This window comes from Lepisma saccharinum, chromosome 1 (assembly GCF_977018435.1).
Source record: "Lepisma saccharinum chromosome 1, izLepSacc3.1, whole genome shotgun sequence".
Classification (NCBI taxonomy): Eukaryota; Metazoa; Arthropoda; class Insecta; order Zygentoma; family Lepismatidae; genus Lepisma; species Lepisma saccharinum.
In genome coordinates, this window is record NC_139229.1 from 47,384,539 (window position 1) to 47,405,486 (window position 20,948).

Here is a 20,948-nt window from a genome sequence, read left to right on the forward strand (position 1 = left end):
ATTTTCGAGTTAATCCCGCGAAAATCTACTACCATGCGACAAGAACCGTCTTTTTTCGCTACAAGGATAATAGGTGCTCCATATTCAGACTCAGATTCCTGGATAATACCTAAGGAAAGCATTTTCTTCAATTCCGACTCGATGAAATCACGTTGTTTAGGAGAAACCCTGTATGGAGTGCGTCTAACTGGAATATCATCTGTGAGCGGAATTGTAACTTCATAGGCGTTTGTGACACCAAGTTGTTCCGGCGAGGATGCAAAACAGTGCTTATATTTCTCCAGAATAGTCAGTAATTCGCGTTTTTGTTCGTCCGTGATATCAGATGAAATATCTAAGTCGGTGTCAACGTTGAATTCTTTGTCTTCGAATTTGAAAGAACTTTTCAGGTTTTCATCCTTTATTACATCCACGTGATGATGCATTTCATCCTGACGAGGGGAAGAAGGGGTCGGAAAGAATATTTCTGGCTTGCATAAAATACCAATTACATAATTCTGTGGAAAAGTGACCGGAAAATGATTCATGTTAATGATTGGGATATGAGTCGTTGTGTACGAATTTATTAACAAGCGAGGGACTAAGCAACGATACTGGTCATAGAGACCATTATTCGTTTCAAGGATAAAATCCTCATTGTTGGGAACAGCTGTAGCAAAAGTTATAGTTAATTCCGAATATTCGTATGGCTCCAATACCACCGAATGCGAAGATAAGACTTTTAGCTTGGTTGTGGCGGATGAACATTTCCTGTTTTCCTCCTTGTTCATGTGCGGAAGTTCCTCAAATAGAGTCTTATCTGCTACGTCACTGGAATATGTCATAGCAGTGCTCTTCCTACCCGAAGGGAGGTTATCGTTAATCGCGCTCGGTGCTTCTTCCGTTGTCTTTTCCTTTTGTGTTCTGGAAACGACAGTATGCAAGTTTCGGTCGCGAATAGTTTCGGAAACAAATGCGACGAATTTCTTAGGAGGCATGAAAGTGCTTGGAACCTTTATTGATGCCGTGTTTATACGTTTAGAGTCTTTTTCGGGTGACGATCGTCTAGTCGTGCTTCTGCTTCGGTCGTCTTTCCGTACTAGGGTTCGGATCTCGTTATTCACCATAGGTGTGTACCTTTCCCGAATATAAGGTACAAAGGAAGGTTGTGGTTTACGTAACACTACTCCGGACGAGTTCAAATATCTAACAAAGCAATTAAAGAAGTCTGCGCCTAAAATGATGCGGTCTCGCAACGAAGGATTAGCACAAACCGCTAATGGCATATAAAACTTATGTGGTCCAAACAAAAATAAAAGTTACATACTGGAGTGTTCCGTGATGCAACTCCTGATAACGTAGACAATGTCACTGAACCTGTTTTCCTAGCAGAAATTTTAAGATGGCGCGGTAACATACCAAAGTGTAATAGGCTACAAGTACTACCAGTGTCTATAAGTGCTGGAATCTTTTTCCTAAAAATATTGACATGTATCATCGGTCTTTTGTTGTAATTCTCGTCACCTAATGAGAAAGAAGAACAATTTTCTGCACGACACGATCGCTCTCTCAGGGGTTTTTGCTTATTTGGGCGAAGGCGACCCCTGTGGCGCATCCCCGTTATGCGCTTGGGTTTCCCGCGTTTCTTGGAAAAGGGGAAGGGGTTCGGGGCCCTCTGTTAGGATTTCGTTCGAAATTCCTATGATTATTTCCTCTAGAACCACGGTCTTGCATTGAAAAAGATCCACGTCCTCGATTGGTGGAATATCTTTCATTTGAAGGATATGAACCCCTATTTGGACAAAAACGCGCATAGTGAAATTTTGATCCACACGAGTAGCAAGCTCGATCATTGTTCCTACTGTTATTGCCGTTATTAGCTCTACCTCGGAAGGAATTAGAAAAACCTCTACCTCTATTGGAACCTCTGTGTGTGTTTGAAACTGGAGGGTTGTTTCGTCTCTCACGGTCAGCGTTTCGAGATTCTTCCATCGTGTGTACATATCTCGTTTCACTTCCCGATCTTCCGTTAAATTCTTTCTGCTTGTCATTTGAACCTTTGACAACCTGTGCGTAAGATCGCGAAGCGATGTCTGCTTGCCGTTTTGCGCGTTCCAAAAGTCGCAAATTAGCCAACAATTCATCTAGTGTTTGTGCTTTCATTGTTACTAACTTTTCTGCATCTTGTGCTGGCAAGCCATTACAAACAAAATTTATTTTCCCGTCATCATTCATATTAGGATCTGCTCGCTTGCACATTTTTAGCACATCGTAAAAATAATTCTCTATCGACTCGTTGGTTTGTTTCTTTCTTGCAGCTAAATCTAGATAAGCTTGTCCGACCGGTAAAAGTGGTTGAAAAGCCTTAGTCAATGCTTCTTCGACCTGTGGAAACCCTTCTAGACCTTCTAACGTGGCGCGATTCAAATCCCAGTAAGCCAACGCGCTTTTCTTTAAATACGCAGGCAGAAATGTGACCTTTTGCGCATCGGTCCAACCTAAAATGGAAGAAACTCTCTTATATGTATTGAAAAAGTCTGTTATACTTTCTCCAGGGTCAGCGTTAAAAATATCCGGTTGGATCGACGGAATCCTAGCGTAAGAACACATAGCGGAGTTTGACGTAGGATCTGGCATTTCGAATATATCACTTTCGGTAGGTAGCGGTGTATGTATTGCTTCCTCCGAACAAGCAGGGAGAGGACACGTAACGGTGGCAGTAAGCAGGGGTTTGCGTTCACCAGTCGTCTGTTGACGTGTGAGAACCATTAAACCTACATAATTCCGGACAATGAGCAAAGCGGACACCTCAAGACAAACCAAAGCGGAACCAATACGACAGAAAGCGACAAAAAGAGGAATAACACTTTTGAACCAAAGACCGCCAACAAACCACAAGAGACAACACGGAACCTAGAATGAAAGTATCTAGACAACCAATTTTGGGGTTGGGGGGTAAAAGGGGTATAACTGGGATCGGCCCTCCGCTGAATAAAGCAGAGATCGCACCTCCACCAAATGTAACGCTATTGCGTGGGGTTTCTAATAACTAAGAACTTAACACTAACTCTTCAACTAAAAAGGCATTGTTTCGTGTCATGACATATGTTTATTATCTAAGACCTACACAATAGTACCTAAGTACTGATTGCTAGCTTCATGGCCATATCCTGATTATAGCTAATAGGCAAGTTCTAAGTGGAAAGACCACTTAGTAAAAATGGGTCTTACCCTCCAAGATAGCAGCGGCGTCAGGCAGGGCGGCCTCTCGTCGTCACACAAGTCGGCAGGACACAGACACCGAACCTCGTTTTTGCAAGAAGTATATATTCACAATACGACCTTGTCTTCGTCCTCAACCCAGCTCTTAGTGCTCCCAACCTTGTGGCTATTTTCGTAATCTGTCCATTTGGCCTTTCTGACCCTGACGGAGGTTTTCTTGTGGTTAGGATGCCTTGAGGCCTGTCGTCAGGGCCAAGGTCTTGGCCTTGTTTATTTTTACTAAACCACCTCAACTTCCTGTTGGTCGCCTTTACGGTAACCTTGCCCTTGACTAAGAAGAAGGGGGGAGGAAGGGCCTTGTCTTTATCACACGCGTCAAGGATGAGACAAGTGTATGTGACGTAAGTCCTTACTTCCTGCTTGAGTTCTGTTTTTTACACTTCCTTAGAGGCAACGCCCTTTTATGCAGCACAATGAGCTGTACGTTACACTTCGTTCCTTCCACCTCCTCATTCCTTGTAACCCTCGCTACGTCAGCAATAAACTTGTCTTTCATTTGCTCGGAAATGAGGGAGGCTGTGTCCAGAAGCCTACGTGGCTCCTCAGAATGTATTCTTCATTTCCCTCAGTGGCAGAGAATGGCAACAATGAAGAATCTTCCATATCTTTACTTCTAGAGAGACGAAGCATGGGCAGTTTTGTGCTCCGAAGCAAATTTTCCCTCTGTTTCTTCCTCATTTGCTTCGCACTTTCTGCAGTACACAAAGCGCTGAAATCTGCAACTGATTTCTGCACAGTGTCAGTCGAACATTCGACACGGTCAATCATGTCCTCAGTTTCGGGGTGTGGTTTGCAATTTCCCATCGTCGCGGTTGCTTCAGTAACAGTTTCATTTCTTTCCATCGTCGCGGTTAGCCCAGCTCCAGCTTCCACAGTCGATGTTCTCCCCTGCTTCGAGAACGGAAGCCTCTTTCCCACTTCCCTCTTCTCCGCAGAAAATAAATTAATGACGTTACTGTTCTCAAAACTGTAGCCCCCCTGCTTCAAATGTAGCGATATGCTGGCGTTCCTTATGAACCCACGACCTGCGATAAATGAAACAATTGCGCAGAACGACGAATTTATGCTTAAATTTCATCCCATTCAAATGTACAGTAAGATACATTTCCCCACATGATTGTACAGAGCCTACTGCCAAAGAAATATTAATACGTTTATTGTTAATCTTATTTCCTTGTTTTTCCAGTTCTCTTGCGATCTCAACAGACACGGTGCTCACAGACGCACCAGAATCCAAATATAGCGAGAAGTCCTTTCCCTGAACCTTACAGGTGACTAATGGTTTTTTGTCGCCAGAAGTGAAATTTCTGCAGTTGCGTATTTCCCTATTCCTCCCCCTGTTTTGCTTTCCTTCTATCTGTGCAAGAACCGGAGTTATCTGGTCTGGTCTAACGGTATCTTTAGAAACGGCACAGGTGGCGCCTTTCTGCGGACCATCATACCCCCTTCTCCTCGCCGGTTCTTCTGCTCTCGACGGGGTTCCAATATTCCCGGAAAGGCTCAAGCGGTTGAAAAGACGCGGATTTATGGCACTCATTGATACTTCTGTTCCCACGCGACCGAAAGGGTTCATTGTCCCCGCGGCTGCTAATTGCCTTGTGCCACTCGCTGAAGTCGACGTGGCAGACACTGAGGGTAAACTGCTGTCTCTTAGTCCTGGACAATAGTACAGTGCTTCTGAATACAATCTCTTTTGAATGTCCATAGCGCGAATCTCCAGATCTTTCAAGGTTGCAAAGGTTCTATCGTACAGGTGTGTTCTGAATTTAGGATGGGAAAATTTCAAAACATGCTGGATAATCTCATCTTCTGTCCCCCGTTTCTCCCTCATTGCGAAAAGCTTTCTGGTGTGTCGAATAAATGCAAGAAGAGACTGGTCTGGTGACTGGTAATTGTTCTGAATGATCCTTGCTATTTCCGAATCATAATCGACACTAAAGAAATCTTCCAAGAATGCCTTCTCAAATTCCCTAAAAGTGTCGAATGGTCTAGAAAATCTGAACCAATCTGCAGCGATTTCCTTCAACAAAAGTGGCAAGATTCTATTTAAGAGAAAAGTATCCCCAATTTCCATGATTTCCTGATAATTGCGTAATTCATACAAATAATCGTGTGGACTTACATCGCCGACGTTTCCCTTAAAGATCGGAATGTTAATGTTGCTTTTTTCCAAAATTTTGCTCATTTTCTCCTCGCCGGTCCTTATCGAAGTTCCTTGTGTAACATTTAGAGAATGTCTCAGAAGTTCCCCGACAATATCTTCCTCAGGCCTTCCTTCCAAGTTCGCATTACCTAGCAACTTGCTAATGAGCTCCCTGTCTATTTGAATTGCCATTTTGTCTTCTATGATTTTCTTTCCACTTCACAATAACTAATGCCTTCAGGAAATAAAGTAAAAAAGTGTTCCCCTGTGCATAGCACCATGCCATGAAGGCGTATAGGGGGTGTGGGGGTAACGCCCCACACTTTCTTGATCCGGTCGTGAGTGGGGGTGATGTGATCAGCATCATGCCCCTGACCGCCTTTACCCCCCAGGATTTCCCCAAGGTACCCATGTTATTCGATGCTGGGTGGGTGCCGGGGCCGCTTCAAAACTTGCAGTACCTGAAGTTCTGTGGATGCTAGTGTAGGCAATAGACACGTACTTCTTCAAATTATAGCTTAACGCCCATTTCCTTTTAGATATATATAGGTTTATTCATAATATATTTACAGAAGTTAATTCTTGGCCGTTATTCACAAAATTACATTCCGGTGTACCCTGTCCCGCCTTCCCGAAGAGAGTGTGCAGGCTCCACGAGTAAAAAAAAAATATAACCCTCAGTACCAAAAAAGGTGGCTGAAGGTATGTGTGTTGTGTACCCGGTTTCCCACATGAAATAAACTATTGGAATAATATGAAAAGAGCAAGTGTGTGTATTAAAAGAAAGAAAGTTAACATCCCCGCCGTCGGTTCACATAATATGGAAAGAAAGCTCGCCCAGCCGCTCCCCTCAGAGAAAAAGATACCTCTTACATTGCTGTACTCCGCCAAACATCTGAGGCCGACTGCTCCCCTGCCCTTCCTATTTATAGGCCCTGCTAATGACCTAAACCGTTACTGGAAACTTACCGCTCCCCAATGGCCAAGAACTCAAAAGTACAGGAATACATAGCTATACACAATTTATAACATAAAAAAAAGGATCCAGTAATGATCGCATCATTAGAAACAGTATGATTAAAATGAATTGCAGGCTGGGAATTTTGTGATCCAAATTCTTCACTTGATTCTTGGTAGTATGAATGAGACACTGCTGTGTACAACAAGCTTTACACAATCAAGCCAATCATGCATCACTGGCAGTCATCCTTCTAGACAAGAAGAAGTGCTTCTAACATGCTTCCATATAGTCCACACACACAACCTATGTACCTCGTACAACAACTTTTTTTTGGAAGCTAGAACATCAGGGCATGCAACAAGGCATGTACAATTCAGAACGCCCAAGTGAGAAGGATGGGGTGTGGGCTTCAATTTCCCAGAAAACTGCTTTTTCTTGCTTTGTGGCGTTGTTAGTTTGTGGCATCACGTGAGGCCGACCACTTGCATTTTTGCTTGGTCTACTTTTACTCTCTCTTCAGGCCAAAAGACACCTTCCAGTCTATCCGACACACCTCCTTGGAAGCTTCAGACAAAAGCTAGGGTCGCTCTTATCACCGACAAGTCACATTTCACGTCCTGCGCCACGAGAAAAACAAGATCATAAACTGCACATGTTTATCGTCTCCCTGTCAAAGCATGCTTCGAAAACGTGACCTTGATGTGTTGCAAGGGGAAACTTTTCATTCACAGGATGACTATAAACCTTGGATAAAGTTTTCTCAGTGTTTCCACCCTAACATGAAAGTATCAACATGCTAAAAGCATGTGAATTTTATTTTAAGCTGCATGTTACATATATGTAACAAATTATGACAACGCCCTTATGTTTGTTGTTGCATATATGCAACAGGTTCCGAGTAAAGTTTAAATATTCGAGAATTACATCAGAATATTACAAGGGTCATCCAGAAAAAATAACGTTTTGGTGTGAAACACAAACAACAAATGATGTGTGCAAAAAAAATTACGGTGCACAAACTACTTACCTTACTCTACTTTTCCACATATTCACCATACCCATTCATGCACTTATCGTAGCATAATACCAGTTTCTTGATATCATCATTGTACTTAAACGCTGTCCCAGCTAACTGTAGAGCAGGGCCCTGCATATCGGCAGAGGAGGAAAATCGAGTGGTGAAAGTGCAGTGTTGCCAACCATATGGTCCTGACCGTACGTGTACAGAAATTTCATGGCATGTACAGACGTACGATCCAGACCTTAGTCCGTATGCTAAATGCATGGCTTTTCTAAATTTGCTCTTGCAGTTTTATCCCTTAATATTTCCCTAAGAAATTCTTAAACCAATCGTACACACCTTGAGAGAAAAATACGGTCCGTTTGCCATGTGCGTTTGGTATTATCCTTTTCAAAAGTTTGCAACGCTTACAAAGAGAAGGAAGAAATCGGCTAACTCCAGTCGTCCATTACACAATCCCATAGCATTTTGTAGGTTAGTCGCGTGTTACTCACAAATCCAGAATATAAAAAAGGAAAGTTAAAAATTGTACTTACATATGTGAGTATGGTGCTCTTATTGTAGAACGACGTTTCAGAGATTGACTATCTCTTTCCTCAGGTTCATATAAAAAACTAGGTACTTGGCATAGTACTGCGTCAAAAATGTAATATGAGGATTGTGGTTAAGGGTTGGTTAGGATACATTTAAAATATTAAGTTTTTGCTATTAAAAGTACGTGAAAACCAAGTCGTTCCCTAAAAAAACTTGTACAGTAGACCTATTCACAGGTAAAAAAGGTTAAAAAAGTTAAAAATCTAAAAAACCTGCATGAATCACAATGCAACCTGCAGGTTTGGCCATTCCTACCCAACTCTGCTTCTGAATCCACATGAAGGTCAATTCTCCACGAATGTTTCCCCTCCCCTTAATATTCTCGTTTCCCCTTATTACATCACAGATCCAACGTAAATTCACGTTCCTCTCTTGCAGCTTGCATAACTTCCGGAGTGACGTGGAAACCGATATTGGGTTCAATCTTCCAGGCTTTGTCCCATTTTTTGAGGAAATTGATCCACCCTTCTTCCAAATTTTCTTCGTCCCTATTAAGATTATTCTCTCCCCCCCTTCCCCATTTCTCTCACTATTTATTTGTGGAGCCGTCTCACGTCACTACTTGCGCAGAGACTTGTTCTCGTCCGCCTGGTCTACAGTTAGCCAACAATGTATTCAACCATGTGGTGACAGTGTGGCAAAATGCTTTTCAGAAAGAAAGTCTTTCAATTGCTTATGAATTTTACTGGCACGAACTTCTCTCACATTCAGAAACCTTATCACACTCCACACCTCACACTTGGCAGGATATGCAATTTTGTCGTACATGTTCAGGGCTCAGCTCGATACTGTACACACGTCTGCACTGTCTTGGTGCTTGGCTCAAACTGAGGGAGCGTAGGTGGAGTGTTCTGTGTGCTACAGTCGAATGTTCCTTCTTTCTGGAAAAACTTTGCCATGGCTGATGAACTTAAAGACACTGTCACTACATGGTTGAATACATTGGCGGCAACAGAGCACAATGATGGTATCAACAAACCAAACTGGTATCATCCTTTGATAAATGCTTGAAAGGGTATGGAGATTTTGTGGAAAAGTTAGTAAGGTATGTAGTTTCTGTACCATAAATTTTTTGCACACATCATTTCTCATTTGTGTTTTACACCAAAACATTCTTTTTTCTGGATGACTCTTGTAAAATAGATGTCATTTTACCACAAGATAGATTTTTCATGTAATACTGGTGCAAAAAAAGAATAATAATTTTGCATAAGTTCCAGGATAATTAGACTCAGCAAAAGTGTTACATGTCTTTCATATAGACCTATGGCCGTCCGCAGGATTTTTTCCAGGGAGGAGCAAGCAAGGTAATTTTTTCCAAGGGGGCAAAGGAGTCATATTTTTACCCATAATAGTGATGCCCACTCAAGAAAACACTGCTTCAGTCTGAAATTACCATGTTTCTTCAACGAATTTTTAAATAATTAACATACTGTGACTGTAATGAAGTTATGTGTGAAATATATAATTTTTAGTTGGGCATTCATTTTCCAGGGGGGGGGGGGGCATGGCCCCACCTTGCCCCCCCTTCTGGATGTCAATGTGTAGACCCCTGCAAAATTCCCGAACTCTGGAAACGTTTTCCGCCAGAATAAATTCCAACTGATATTTTCTGAAACTGATTACACTGGTATTTGCCAGTATCTATACATCAGCACCTCTATCAGCTCAGCCTTACTTTTTACATCTGTATATTGCAACATTGTTTTGTTCTACTATATGTTGCCATGTACAACCCAATTACATTATGCTCACAACAAAGTAATATTATTACTCTGGACACAAACCCATCTGTCCTGCACTGTTGCATCATAATAAGAACTTTGTTGGCAATGCTATTGTTGAGGTTCCTGTCACTAGGAAACTCAAATCAAACGTTTTGAGGCCTGAGAGAGAAATCATGGATGGTGCAAAAATTCAAACTGCTGCAGAATTGAGCCCTGCCCAGGGCAAAAGCTTTGAAGAGAAGCCCCGCTATTCGCAACCCTTCGTCATCTTCCGTGAGGAAGTGAGGAAGCAGATGGCCGGACAGGACATCGACCCCATAGCGGGGATCTCGAGGGTGGCCAGCGAGTGGTGGAAGGCCATGACCGATGACCAGAAGAAGCCCTATTTCGACTTGGCCACCGAAGTCAGGACCGCAAAGAAAGAAGCCAGGAAAGCTGCCACCCCAACCCACAGCTACAATCTCCGCAGCAGAGGCCCTCCACCTGTGTATAAAGATGGTTCAGGCGACCAGTGACTCCTCACAAACAGTTTCTAGGTCTCAAGTAATAAAATCTACAGTGTGAGTCTTCCAAAACTGTTGTGGACTTAGTGAAATACACAATAGAAAATAACTTTGTGTTTAGCCTGCAATTAGTGCAAATTTTAACAAAAAAATCTAGCAGTCATCCACTTCATTTGAACTCCCTTTATTTTTGGACATGAATAAAATATGCATGTGTGAACTTGTGGGGAAATCATTCAGACAGTTTCATGATCAATTAATGCTAGGATAAACAAATTGTAGTGTGATTGTAAAAAAAATGATCTTGTAAATAATCATTCAAAACTGACATTTTTCTTGTCCAAATAAACGAAATGCTTTCCTCTAATGTAATATTCTTTATTGTTTTAAGTTCATAAATTCCTCTAGCAGGAAGGAAAATAGTTTTGTTCATCAATCCTCTTCGCAGTAGTATGTACTAACGAGACGTGGCACAAGTGCCGCTTGTATAGTTTTTCAAAAGTTCCCATAAAATATTTCATGTATGTGTTACTTTCTGCACGTTCTATGAAAGACTATTTTTTTTTTCAAAATCTGAAACCATGATTCACCTTCACTTAGAATGTTATTGCACTTCCTTTACAACTGCACTGGTTCTCCACCAAAGAGATATGGAATTATTCTGATCATTTGTCCTTTCCTAAGCTTGCAGCATAACCCCTCATGGATGTTTTGCCTGGTAAGTTAACCCAGAGCTCTGCCCAGCCAAAACACGAGGAAGAAATTGTTTTTGCCTTTCTGACTGTGTGTGTTTACCTTTTCCTTTCTATTATGCTTTAATCTTGCAATGCATGACACAAATGCAGTTGACAAAATATATCAAGGACCACTATTTGCAGTGGAAAAATAAAATTAAATTCTTACGAGGGCTATTTTTTTTTTTCAACCTCCGATGTGGCATAAAATCAAAACCACAGTAATAACAAAATGGGTTTATTGACAAAAGTTAAGTACATGTATAATCTACTTTTCAACGTAATCACCAAGAAGATTCAGACATTTATCAAACTGATGCAACAGCTTTCCAATACCCTCTGCAAAATAAGGTGCCGCCTGTCTGTTGAGCCTGGTCTGCAAGGTGTCCGGAAGCTCCTCATTGGTATGGAACCACTTCTTCACTGTCGGGAAAAGGTGGAGGTCACTCGGTGCCAGGTATGGGATGCAAGGATGGCGATTAAACACTTCCCAGTGGAATCATTGAAGAAGGTCTTGAGTTTGACCCAGTAACATGTGGTCAGGCATTGTCATGAAGCAAGACAATGAAGACAGCATGCCTCTCCGTTTGTTCTGGATGGTTCTGCGTAGTCTGCAGAATGTCTCACAGTATGCAGCCGCACTCACCGTATGCAGTCGCATTGATTGTGATCCCCGGCTCTATAAAGTCAACCAGTAACACACCTCGCACTTGGCGGGAGAGTTGATTGTAGCAGACATTTCTACGTGCCCGTCGCTCAGCTTCAACTGAAGCGTTGGCCTTGGCTGTGGTGGTGGTAGTGGCAAGGGGGACGCTTATCACGCTGCCTGATGCCCAGCTTCCTAGCTCTTCATGGGCCACCTGGCTGTGCCATCGGTGGTTGAAAAAAAATAGCCCTCGTACATAAAAAAAAAAGGCACTCATATTCGCCTCTGATAAAACTCAGGCAGACAATGGACGTTTTCCATGTAAACTAGTTATAAATTTCTTGTAAATAAATTAAATATCTCCTTGATATAAAATGTAAGAAGTGATAAAACAATCTGCAAATACATTTACATATTTCAGCAGTTGAATTCTTAATTGTTCGCATGCTCAAAGTGGAAATTCCTAAATGGGGGTTGTTTGTTCTAATCTTTTTAAGGGGCTGGAAATGTATTTCAAAATGATCTGGGAAATATATTTCAAAATGCTTGGTAAACCTGGAAACTTCAGGGAATTATCATTAGCAAAATAAGTGAAACCATGTATAAGTTTTCATGTATTTTGTGATGCCATAAAAAATAGACAGAATCATGTGTCTCATTACAAAGGTCGACATGGGTTCTGGGGTTTCGAAAGTAAGGGGTTTTCTGCACTAATTTGGCACCCATGAACACGAAAATGACATCAGTTTTTTTTCATCACCTACAGTTTTCTCTGTACAGCTATCCCCCCCCCCTCCCAACATACTGCATGCTACACTGCTCGCCATTAAAATTGCAACACCCAGAAGGAAATGAGATAGAAACACGAAACTTGGCAAATATGTAGTTCATAATAAGATAAGAAAATGATTACAGTTAGAGCTCGGTGGTGTAACATGTGACATGTAGAACATGGTTGCATAACCCCAAGGAGCTAGTAGCATGTACAGCCTCCACGGGCGGCAATAACTGCTGCAACGCGGCGAGGCATGGACAGAATGAGTCTATTGATGTCTGCTTGCGGTATGGTGTCCCAAGCGGCTTCCACACGGTGCCAGAGGTCTTCAACATTACGTGCCGGAAACCTGAGTTGGGCCAGCTGGCGACCCACCATGGACCAGACATGTTCAATTGGCGACATATCCGGCGAACGTGCTGGCCAAGGAAGCAGGGGCACGTGGTTAGCTTCCATAAATACGAGGACATTCCTTGCAACATGGGGGCACGCATTATCCTGTTGAAAAGTGGCATTATGCAGTGCATGGATTAATGGGACAGCAACAGGGGTGTGAACCTGTGTGATGTACCGTTGGCTGTTCAATGTCCCTTGAATGCGTACGAGATGCGAACGAACACTTATGGCGATGGCACCCCATACCATGATACCCAATGAAGGTCCTGTGTGATGATGCATGATGCAGGCATCATGAAGCCTAGTGCCACGGTGCCGCCACACACGTGTACATCCATCATGATGTTGTATACAGAAGCAGGATTCATCAGAGAACACTACAGCATTCCACTCCGCCATCCATGCACGACGGTCTTGGCACCATCTCAGACGCAAACGCCTATGCTCTAGCGTCAGGGGAATCCACAATAGTGGGCGCCGGGAAAAAATTCCCCGGTTCGCCAAACGACGAAGCACAGTTCGTGGGGACACTGGACGTTGTAAAACATCCCGTACTTCATGCACAATCCTCGTTGACGTGGCCGTTCTGTCTGTAAGGGCCATGCGTATCAGACGTCTGTCCTCTCGTTCCGTCGTCCGACGCGGACGTTGTGAACCTCTACTTCGCTCTACAGTGCCTTCCTGGACCCACTGGTTCCATACACGGATCACTGTGGGTGCATTCCGTCCTACTCGGGCACCGATCTCACGGTAGGATAATCCACATTCATGGTATGCAACAATTCAGCCGCGATCGAACTGGGAAACCTGCTGGAATCGCTGCCGTATTCGACGACGTGGCATTGCTGACCAATTTTAACACACTACACTCACGACCATGCACTTTCACTGCTCGTCTGCACCTATCTGACCTGCTACAGGTACCACTTACCAGATGGCGTGGCAGGCGCACATGACGCATGACGGCCTTGAACACCTAATCATTTCCTTCTGCACCTCTCCTCTACACACTGTGCACATTTCGTCTGATTCCGATTACTCCTTCTGGGTTTTGCATTTTTAATGGCGAGCATTTTATTTACCACAAGCAACTGGCTGCGAAATCTATGTTACAGTAGAGCGTATGATGTGCATTGGAGTAGGAGAGAGTGGCCTAAGAGGGAAAACCTGCTAGTGGGATCGAAGAACATCGTGAAAGAGCATTTGGTTGACCCACAACACATTTTATTGCCTCCATTGCACATAAAATTAGGACTCATGAAGCAATATGTGAAAGCTTTGGACAAATCAGGAAACTGTTTCCAATACCTGTGTAGGCGATTCCCAAATCTTTCAGCTGAAGTTGAAAAGAGGGATATTTGTTGGACCGGATATACGTAAGTTGATGTCTGATGAACACTTCGAAAGTACAATGACGGAACTAGAACAGCAAGCTTGGAGAAGTTTCAAAAATGTTGTGCATTATTTCCTTGGCCAGATTAGGCACCCTGAATGCAATGAAATAGTGGAAGATATGCTACAGACATTTAAACAGTTAGGATGCAAGGTGAGCCTGAAATTACATTATCTAACGTCACACCTAGACAATTTTCCGTATAATTTTGCTGACACATCTGAGGAACATGGTGAACGGTTCCATCAAGAGCTTAAAACTCTCGAACATTAATATCAAGGTCGTTGGGGAATAAACATGATGTCTGACTGATGATGATTGTGCAAAAACCTGACGTGATGTAGAGAAACAGGCATCATTTTCATGAGCACACTCTATTTATTCGGAAAATCATGTTTTTATGCAGACCCCAGACAAAAAGTCTAAATTTGTCGACCTGTGTTATTATTGGGGCATTCCAGCATTGCGTGTGTAACATTTTATACACAAAATGTAAGGTTCTAGACATGATATTGGAATAAAATATTCATAATAAACTGATTTCATAGAATTATGAAGTAGTTTGTGTTGTATGCTAACAAATTTAAAAAAACTTGAGTGTGATGATGTAGCCTAACTGCATGAAAAGCATTGTCAAAATTGTGTGGCATGTGTGATACTTTAAAAATGTACCAAAGTTTGACTTCATTTGTCTGTGAAGAATGTAGGCTACAGATGCTAGTAATTTTTCTCGGTGAAATATGCAAATTATGTGCATTTACAAAGATTTGAAGCTTAATGCAATTAAAGAGGATAATTTCAGATTGATTCATTTTATTATTCACATTGATGAAAGAGGAGGAAAATGTAAAGATAGACTGTGGCAGTTGCTATGTGAGAATAGATTGTGTTTTGTTAGTGATTATTTTGATTATAATTGTAATTGACACTTTAATTATTGTAACTGTATTTGTTGCAGGAATTAATTTGCAATAATTATCATTAAATAGTAGGTCATTACAGTAAAAATTTGCATCTCCGAGAGTCCAATCTGCCACCTTCCAAAATATTTTTTCTCAATTATTAAGGACCGTGCCCTCCCATCCCTACGCTTTTGACACCAGTATTGTAATGAAGCCAGAAGTACACACAGCATAAGGAAATTATTGTAGTTTAGTGAAACAAAAATAGGGGACAGTGCCAGTGGCGCCAACTTAAATGAGCCTGTGGGGCTCGAACCCACACAATAATTTGCCTGTTATATTTTTTTTTAGAAGTAAAGTCTCTGCGACTAAGAAAAGTTTTCATCATTATAGACTGAAAGAATTCTTGCAAGTTTAATTACTAACTGTTTTCAAAATGTTACATAATTTTTATATGAGACTTTTCAGTGTCCTATATTATTTACACCATCCACGGTCATGACTATTACAAATCTAAGGGAGGATAAATAAGGGGTTATGGGGTCTAAGGGGTGCTCCTTCCAAGTAGTGCATCCAATAGTCAAACTCACTTCCACATAGTACACCCTGGACTGCAGACTAACGAGACTCTGGCGACTGGGCCATGGCCAGTATAATTCTGTGTCTTGTGTTTTGTCCTTATTTGTGTTGAGCACCCTTTTTAGCCTCAGCTTTTAACCAAGGTAAGGAAATTTTAGTTTTCAGACACGCTTTTATTTTTGTTATGATAAGGGGCTGGACCCCGTATAGTGTGATGGTTACAAAATAGCCTCAGTGCTGATGCACCCAAAATTTTTTATTCAAATTTAAATTCAAATAAGGGATTATAAACAGGATGAGGATTGATAGGCACTAAAAACTATCAAAATAAGCAGGAAAAAAAATTTAAAAATAGGTACTAATCATTGTGCACCTCATCCTATGATCCCAGGGGTCCCAGGTTTGATTTATGGCCAGGATCTTTGTGAGTGTTTATTCATCAATCTCATCATATCACTCATCTCCATCTTGGCAAATTAGCCAAAAGTGGCACAAAAAGCGAAGTAAAATGAATGAAAACAAATCAAACTAAACGTGCTGAACATTTTTCATCATTTTCGTGGATTAGGCACTGAAAAAGCTGTTATCTCCGAAAGAAGCACTTGTGACTAAAACAGTCACAAAGGAACACTATACCTGTGAAACATGAATACCACATATTGGTTCTGGCAATTTACAATGCATTGCAGAGAACAATGATATATTGCGAGCAAAGCAAGCAAGAACATTTTTGGATCCAATTTTTTTGCAGGCTGTAATCAATATTGATTTAATAAGGTGCAAATAATTTTTCACAGGACGCCAATGCATTCTCTCCTTTACAACTTTTGTGCCTCCTCGATGGTGTAGTGGTAACATCGTCAGCTTGTGATCAAGGGGTTCCATACCCAGTGGAGGCACAGTGGTTCGGATCCCACTTTAAACTGTAGGTCCAGTCCCGATTAGCCTTACGGTGCATAAAGTAGACTTAAAACACCAACTCAATAATTCAATACCACTCAGAAATGTCACGAGACTGTTTTTAAACATAAACGCCTACATTACCTGGCCAAGGAACAAGAAGAGGCATTTTATGGCAAATCGTTAGCCTATTGTGCGAAATATCTTTAGGCTTTTGTTTATAGCTTGTTGAAATATGGAGGTATCCATTGTGGAAGTTGTATGTTAAGCTGTCTGTCAGTAAATCTATTGTTAAATGTTAACTAGTGGTCTGTTTATGTCTCAAGTTTTAATATGTATAAAACACGTGCCTGTTAGCCTGTGTGCATACACAACACCTATTAATGCATAAAATTTAAAACAAATCTCCTGGATCAGCTCACAAATCTCCTAAAACCGTTCCAAAAACGAGTGGATGCACGAGGACAACATTTCCAACATCCCCCGTGACAATTAACATGCTTATTTTGAATGTAATTGTAACTATAATTCTGAGAACTTGAAGTCATTTCGAAGCTAGCGGTTTCCATAGTGGAGATATCGCAAGCGATTTGACAGGAGTTGGCATCCGGGCAGCCACCGTGAGGCGCACAAAAGGGAAAGAAGGACCCAGCATTATAACTCCAAGTTACAAAACTTCATGAACGACGTAATCAATAACAAAACATAATCTATTCCCACGTAGCAACTGACACAGTCTATCTTTACATTTTCTTCTTCTTCTTCTTCTCAACCTCTGTGAATTGAGTAGGACCACTTCTTGTGGAATGCCACATTTTGAATTTCTATGGCTAAATGGAATTTTAAATTGAATTCATTTTTTGTTTGTTTGATAGTTTCCACCTATTCCCCTAAAAATACAGTGGAACCCCTATTTCAAGTTCCTGGATTTAACATTTTCCCACATTATACATTCAATCTTGATGTCCCTAACATTGCAAGATGTTATAAAATTTTCCTCGATTTTAAATTTTCCTGCATTTTAAGTTTTTCAGCTTGGTCCCCTGAAAAAAACGTAAAATCGAGGTTCCACTGTATGTATTGCTGCATGTTTGTATGAAGTATGTTACCTTACAAATGGCCTTTCTTATGTTATATTTTCTTGCATGTGTAGGCATACCGATTTTTGGAGAAACTCAAGAGGGAAGTGGATTCATTGGAAAACATGTTGAAGGAGCTTAGCCTCAAATTGTATGATGCCAAGTTGGCCCGTGAGATATTACAAGAAGAAACTGATATTATGATGCGCCGGCTTATTGCGGCAGACAAACTCATCACAGGCTTGAGTTCTGAAAGTGCAAGGTTCGTGTTTCTAGGAATTTCATAATCTAAATTGATTGGTTTAAAGTGTATACCCTGTACCAGCTAACTGTAGAGCAGGCGAACGAGAACAAGTCTCTATCAAGTAGTGACGAGAGACGGCTCTACCAATGAACAGTGAGAGGAACTGGATTGCGTAGTGGGGGACTGGAGTTACCCGCTTTCTCTGCTTCGCTCTGGTTTTCACTACTCGATTTCCCTCCTTCTTCTCTCCTGTTATGCACGGCCCTGCTCCACAGTTAGCTGGGACATGGTATAGTGTATATGTTTCATGCATGCTATAGATGTCTTAATATGCCACAGGTCAACATGAAGGAAATGTGTTATAAATTTGGATGAGGATGTAGTAAAAATTGAGAATATTTTCTTGTACTCATAATGTACATATATAAAAACACCATTACCTATTATAATACTGAACTAATGTGTTTCAAAAATTGCAAAATATTGAATGAAATTGCTACTTTCTTCATCAATATATACAGTATATTCACAAATGATTAATTTGTTAGTTTTTGTAAGGAAAGCATTTGATATTTTAACATATGCAAAATTTTTATGAATACTGATAAAATACCAGTACAAAATTTACCAATATCAATAACAATATCAATGTGAAATAGTCAAAATTTCAGTGATGTATGATTCGATCAGCAAAAGGTAGCTGCATATTAGAAATTTATTTACCAAAGAAATTAAACTTTTATATTCATAAAACAAGAATAAAATAACACAGATGATACACTAATTCTAGAAATATAGGATCTGTAAAATTAGCATAATTTACCAATAAAGCAATATAGTAATACAAGGCATATTTTTAAGGTAAGTTTCATTTTGATATTACATAAACACAAGGACACATGTTGTAATAATTTTATTTTTACATGAAAGCCTGGGCCTGTATCTACTTTTCAACATAATTCCTACCTACATTAAGGCATTATCGTATCTTATGACCAGCTTCTAAATGCCATCTTCATAGATATCGGCCGCCTGATGTGATAACCACTGCTGCATGCCCATTTTCACATCGTCATCTGCATTAAAGTGCTGACCGACAAGGTGCTTCTTTAAGTGCAGGAGCAAGTGATAGTCACTTGACACTAGGTCAGGGCTATAGGGATGATGATCAATTTGTTCCCAACCAAATGACGCAATGTGATCTTGGGTTTGATGTGCCGCGTGTGGATGAGCATTGTCGTGAAGCAATATGATCCCTTTACTGAGCATGCCATGCCTTTTGTTTTGGATATCACGACGCAGTTTATTCAAGGTCTCACAATATGTCGCAGCATTTACTGTGTCACCTCGAGGCAAACAATCTCCAAGCAACAACCCCCCCACCTATCCCAAAACACCATGCACATGATTTTTTGGCCTGAAATTGTTTGCTTGAACTTCACTTTCTTGGGTGATGTTGAATGCCTCCATTCCATGGACTGTTGTTTTGATTCCGGTGTAATGTGAGACACCCATGTCTCGTCACCAGTGACAATTTGGCTCAACAACTGATCGCCTTCGGCACTGTACCTCTCGAGGAAAGTCAAAGCATTGGCTAACCGTTTGGTTTTGTGTAATTCAGACAGCATTTTTGGTACCCACCGTGAGCACAACTACCGGTAATTTAAGCGTACTGTCACAATTTCATACAGAATACTGCGTGACACTTCTGGAAACTCCGTAGATAAAGCATCGTAAAGAGTCTGTTTTCACGCACTTTTTCACTAACTTGTTCACCAGCTCATCGTTAATGACGGACGGTCGCCCACTTTGTCCCTCGTCATGCACGTTTGTACGGCCATCTTTAAATGCCCTCACCCATCTTCTTTCATGGTATTGCTCATAGCGTTGTCTCTATGCACTTCTGAATCTGCTGATGGATTTCGGCCGCTTTCACGTCTGTTGCACTTCACACTCCGTGGGACTTCCAATCGTCTGAGGCATTGTAACCACACCTGAACAACTGTCTACTCAGGCGAACGGTTGCGTACTGCCATCTGTGGCAAGCCCATAGATGCAGGTCCTCAGCGTGCATGTGCGAAACAGCAAGTGCAGCCTACAGCAGCCTAATTGCAAAACGGAACTTATTTTAAAAATATGCCTCGTATATCTATGTCCACAATAATCTGCCCTGTTCTTTCTAAAAATAACAATAGAAGAAGATTGAACTTAATGCCATGTGTAGCCAACATCATAAATAGCAAAGTGACTGTTGTCTAGACATGCATGTCTTCAACATTGATCCAAATTTGGGAACCTCCTGGGTTCTTCATCAGGAGTGGTAAAGGAATAAGTTTTACATATAGGCTAGCTGGCAGAGAAGAAGACCATGACTTCCTGGTGCCAAAGGGCTTTTAATATTTTTAAGCACTTGCCTATTTTAGTATGTATGTAAAATTCATTATTTTGCCATCCCTGATGAAGTACCTAGTTGAATATGAAAATTTGGATCAAAGTTGACGGTACATGTGTAGACAAGTCATTTTACTATTTATGGGAATGCAAGAAACAAACAAAATGTTAGGTACAGATAAGATATTGATGAATGATTCAATGAGAGAAGAGTCTTCAGATTGCACAATTTAACTGCAATATATTTGCCTTTTTATGTGTTTTAAATACAAAATAGTAGATCATTAATATAAACTTTTTCCTTGCTTCAATCCAAGATCTATTAGAAAATAGAAAAGTTACTCTTAACAAGTAAAGAATAATTTTATGTTAAAGTATAAACATCTCTTGAACATATTCCTAAATAACACTTTCTTTCTTCCCAGGTGGGCTAATGATTTGGAATCATTGCATATACAGCAAATTGAACTCGTTGGAAACTGCCTGCTGTGTGCAAGTTTTCTGAGCTACACGGGCGCCTTTAGCTTTGAATTTCGGCATGAGATGGTTTACAATGACTGGCATGCTGATTTGAAAGGAAAGGAAGTGCCTCTAACTGAACCCTTCAGAAATGAAGACTTTCTCACAGATGATGTAGAAATCAGCACGTAAGTATTTGTTACTGACCTTAACATGCTTGTTTCTTTGTGGGTATTCATT

General features: G+C 41.0%; 1 protein-coding gene across 2 annotated transcripts in view; it reads left to right on the forward strand.

The window, feature by feature from the left end:
* Dhc98D (Dynein heavy chain at 89D) overlaps nt 1–20,948 on the forward strand; it is a 519,777-nt gene that overhangs the window by 383,973 nt on the left and 114,856 nt on the right. For both annotated transcript variants that reach the window (XM_083131330.1, XM_083131320.1), the window contains 2 exons: nt 17,689–17,876; nt 20,675–20,896. In XM_083131330.1, the coding sequence (XP_082987456.1) occupies nt 17,689–17,876; nt 20,675–20,896 (410 nt within the window). The remainder of the gene's footprint in view (nt 1–17,688; nt 17,877–20,674; nt 20,897–20,948) is intronic.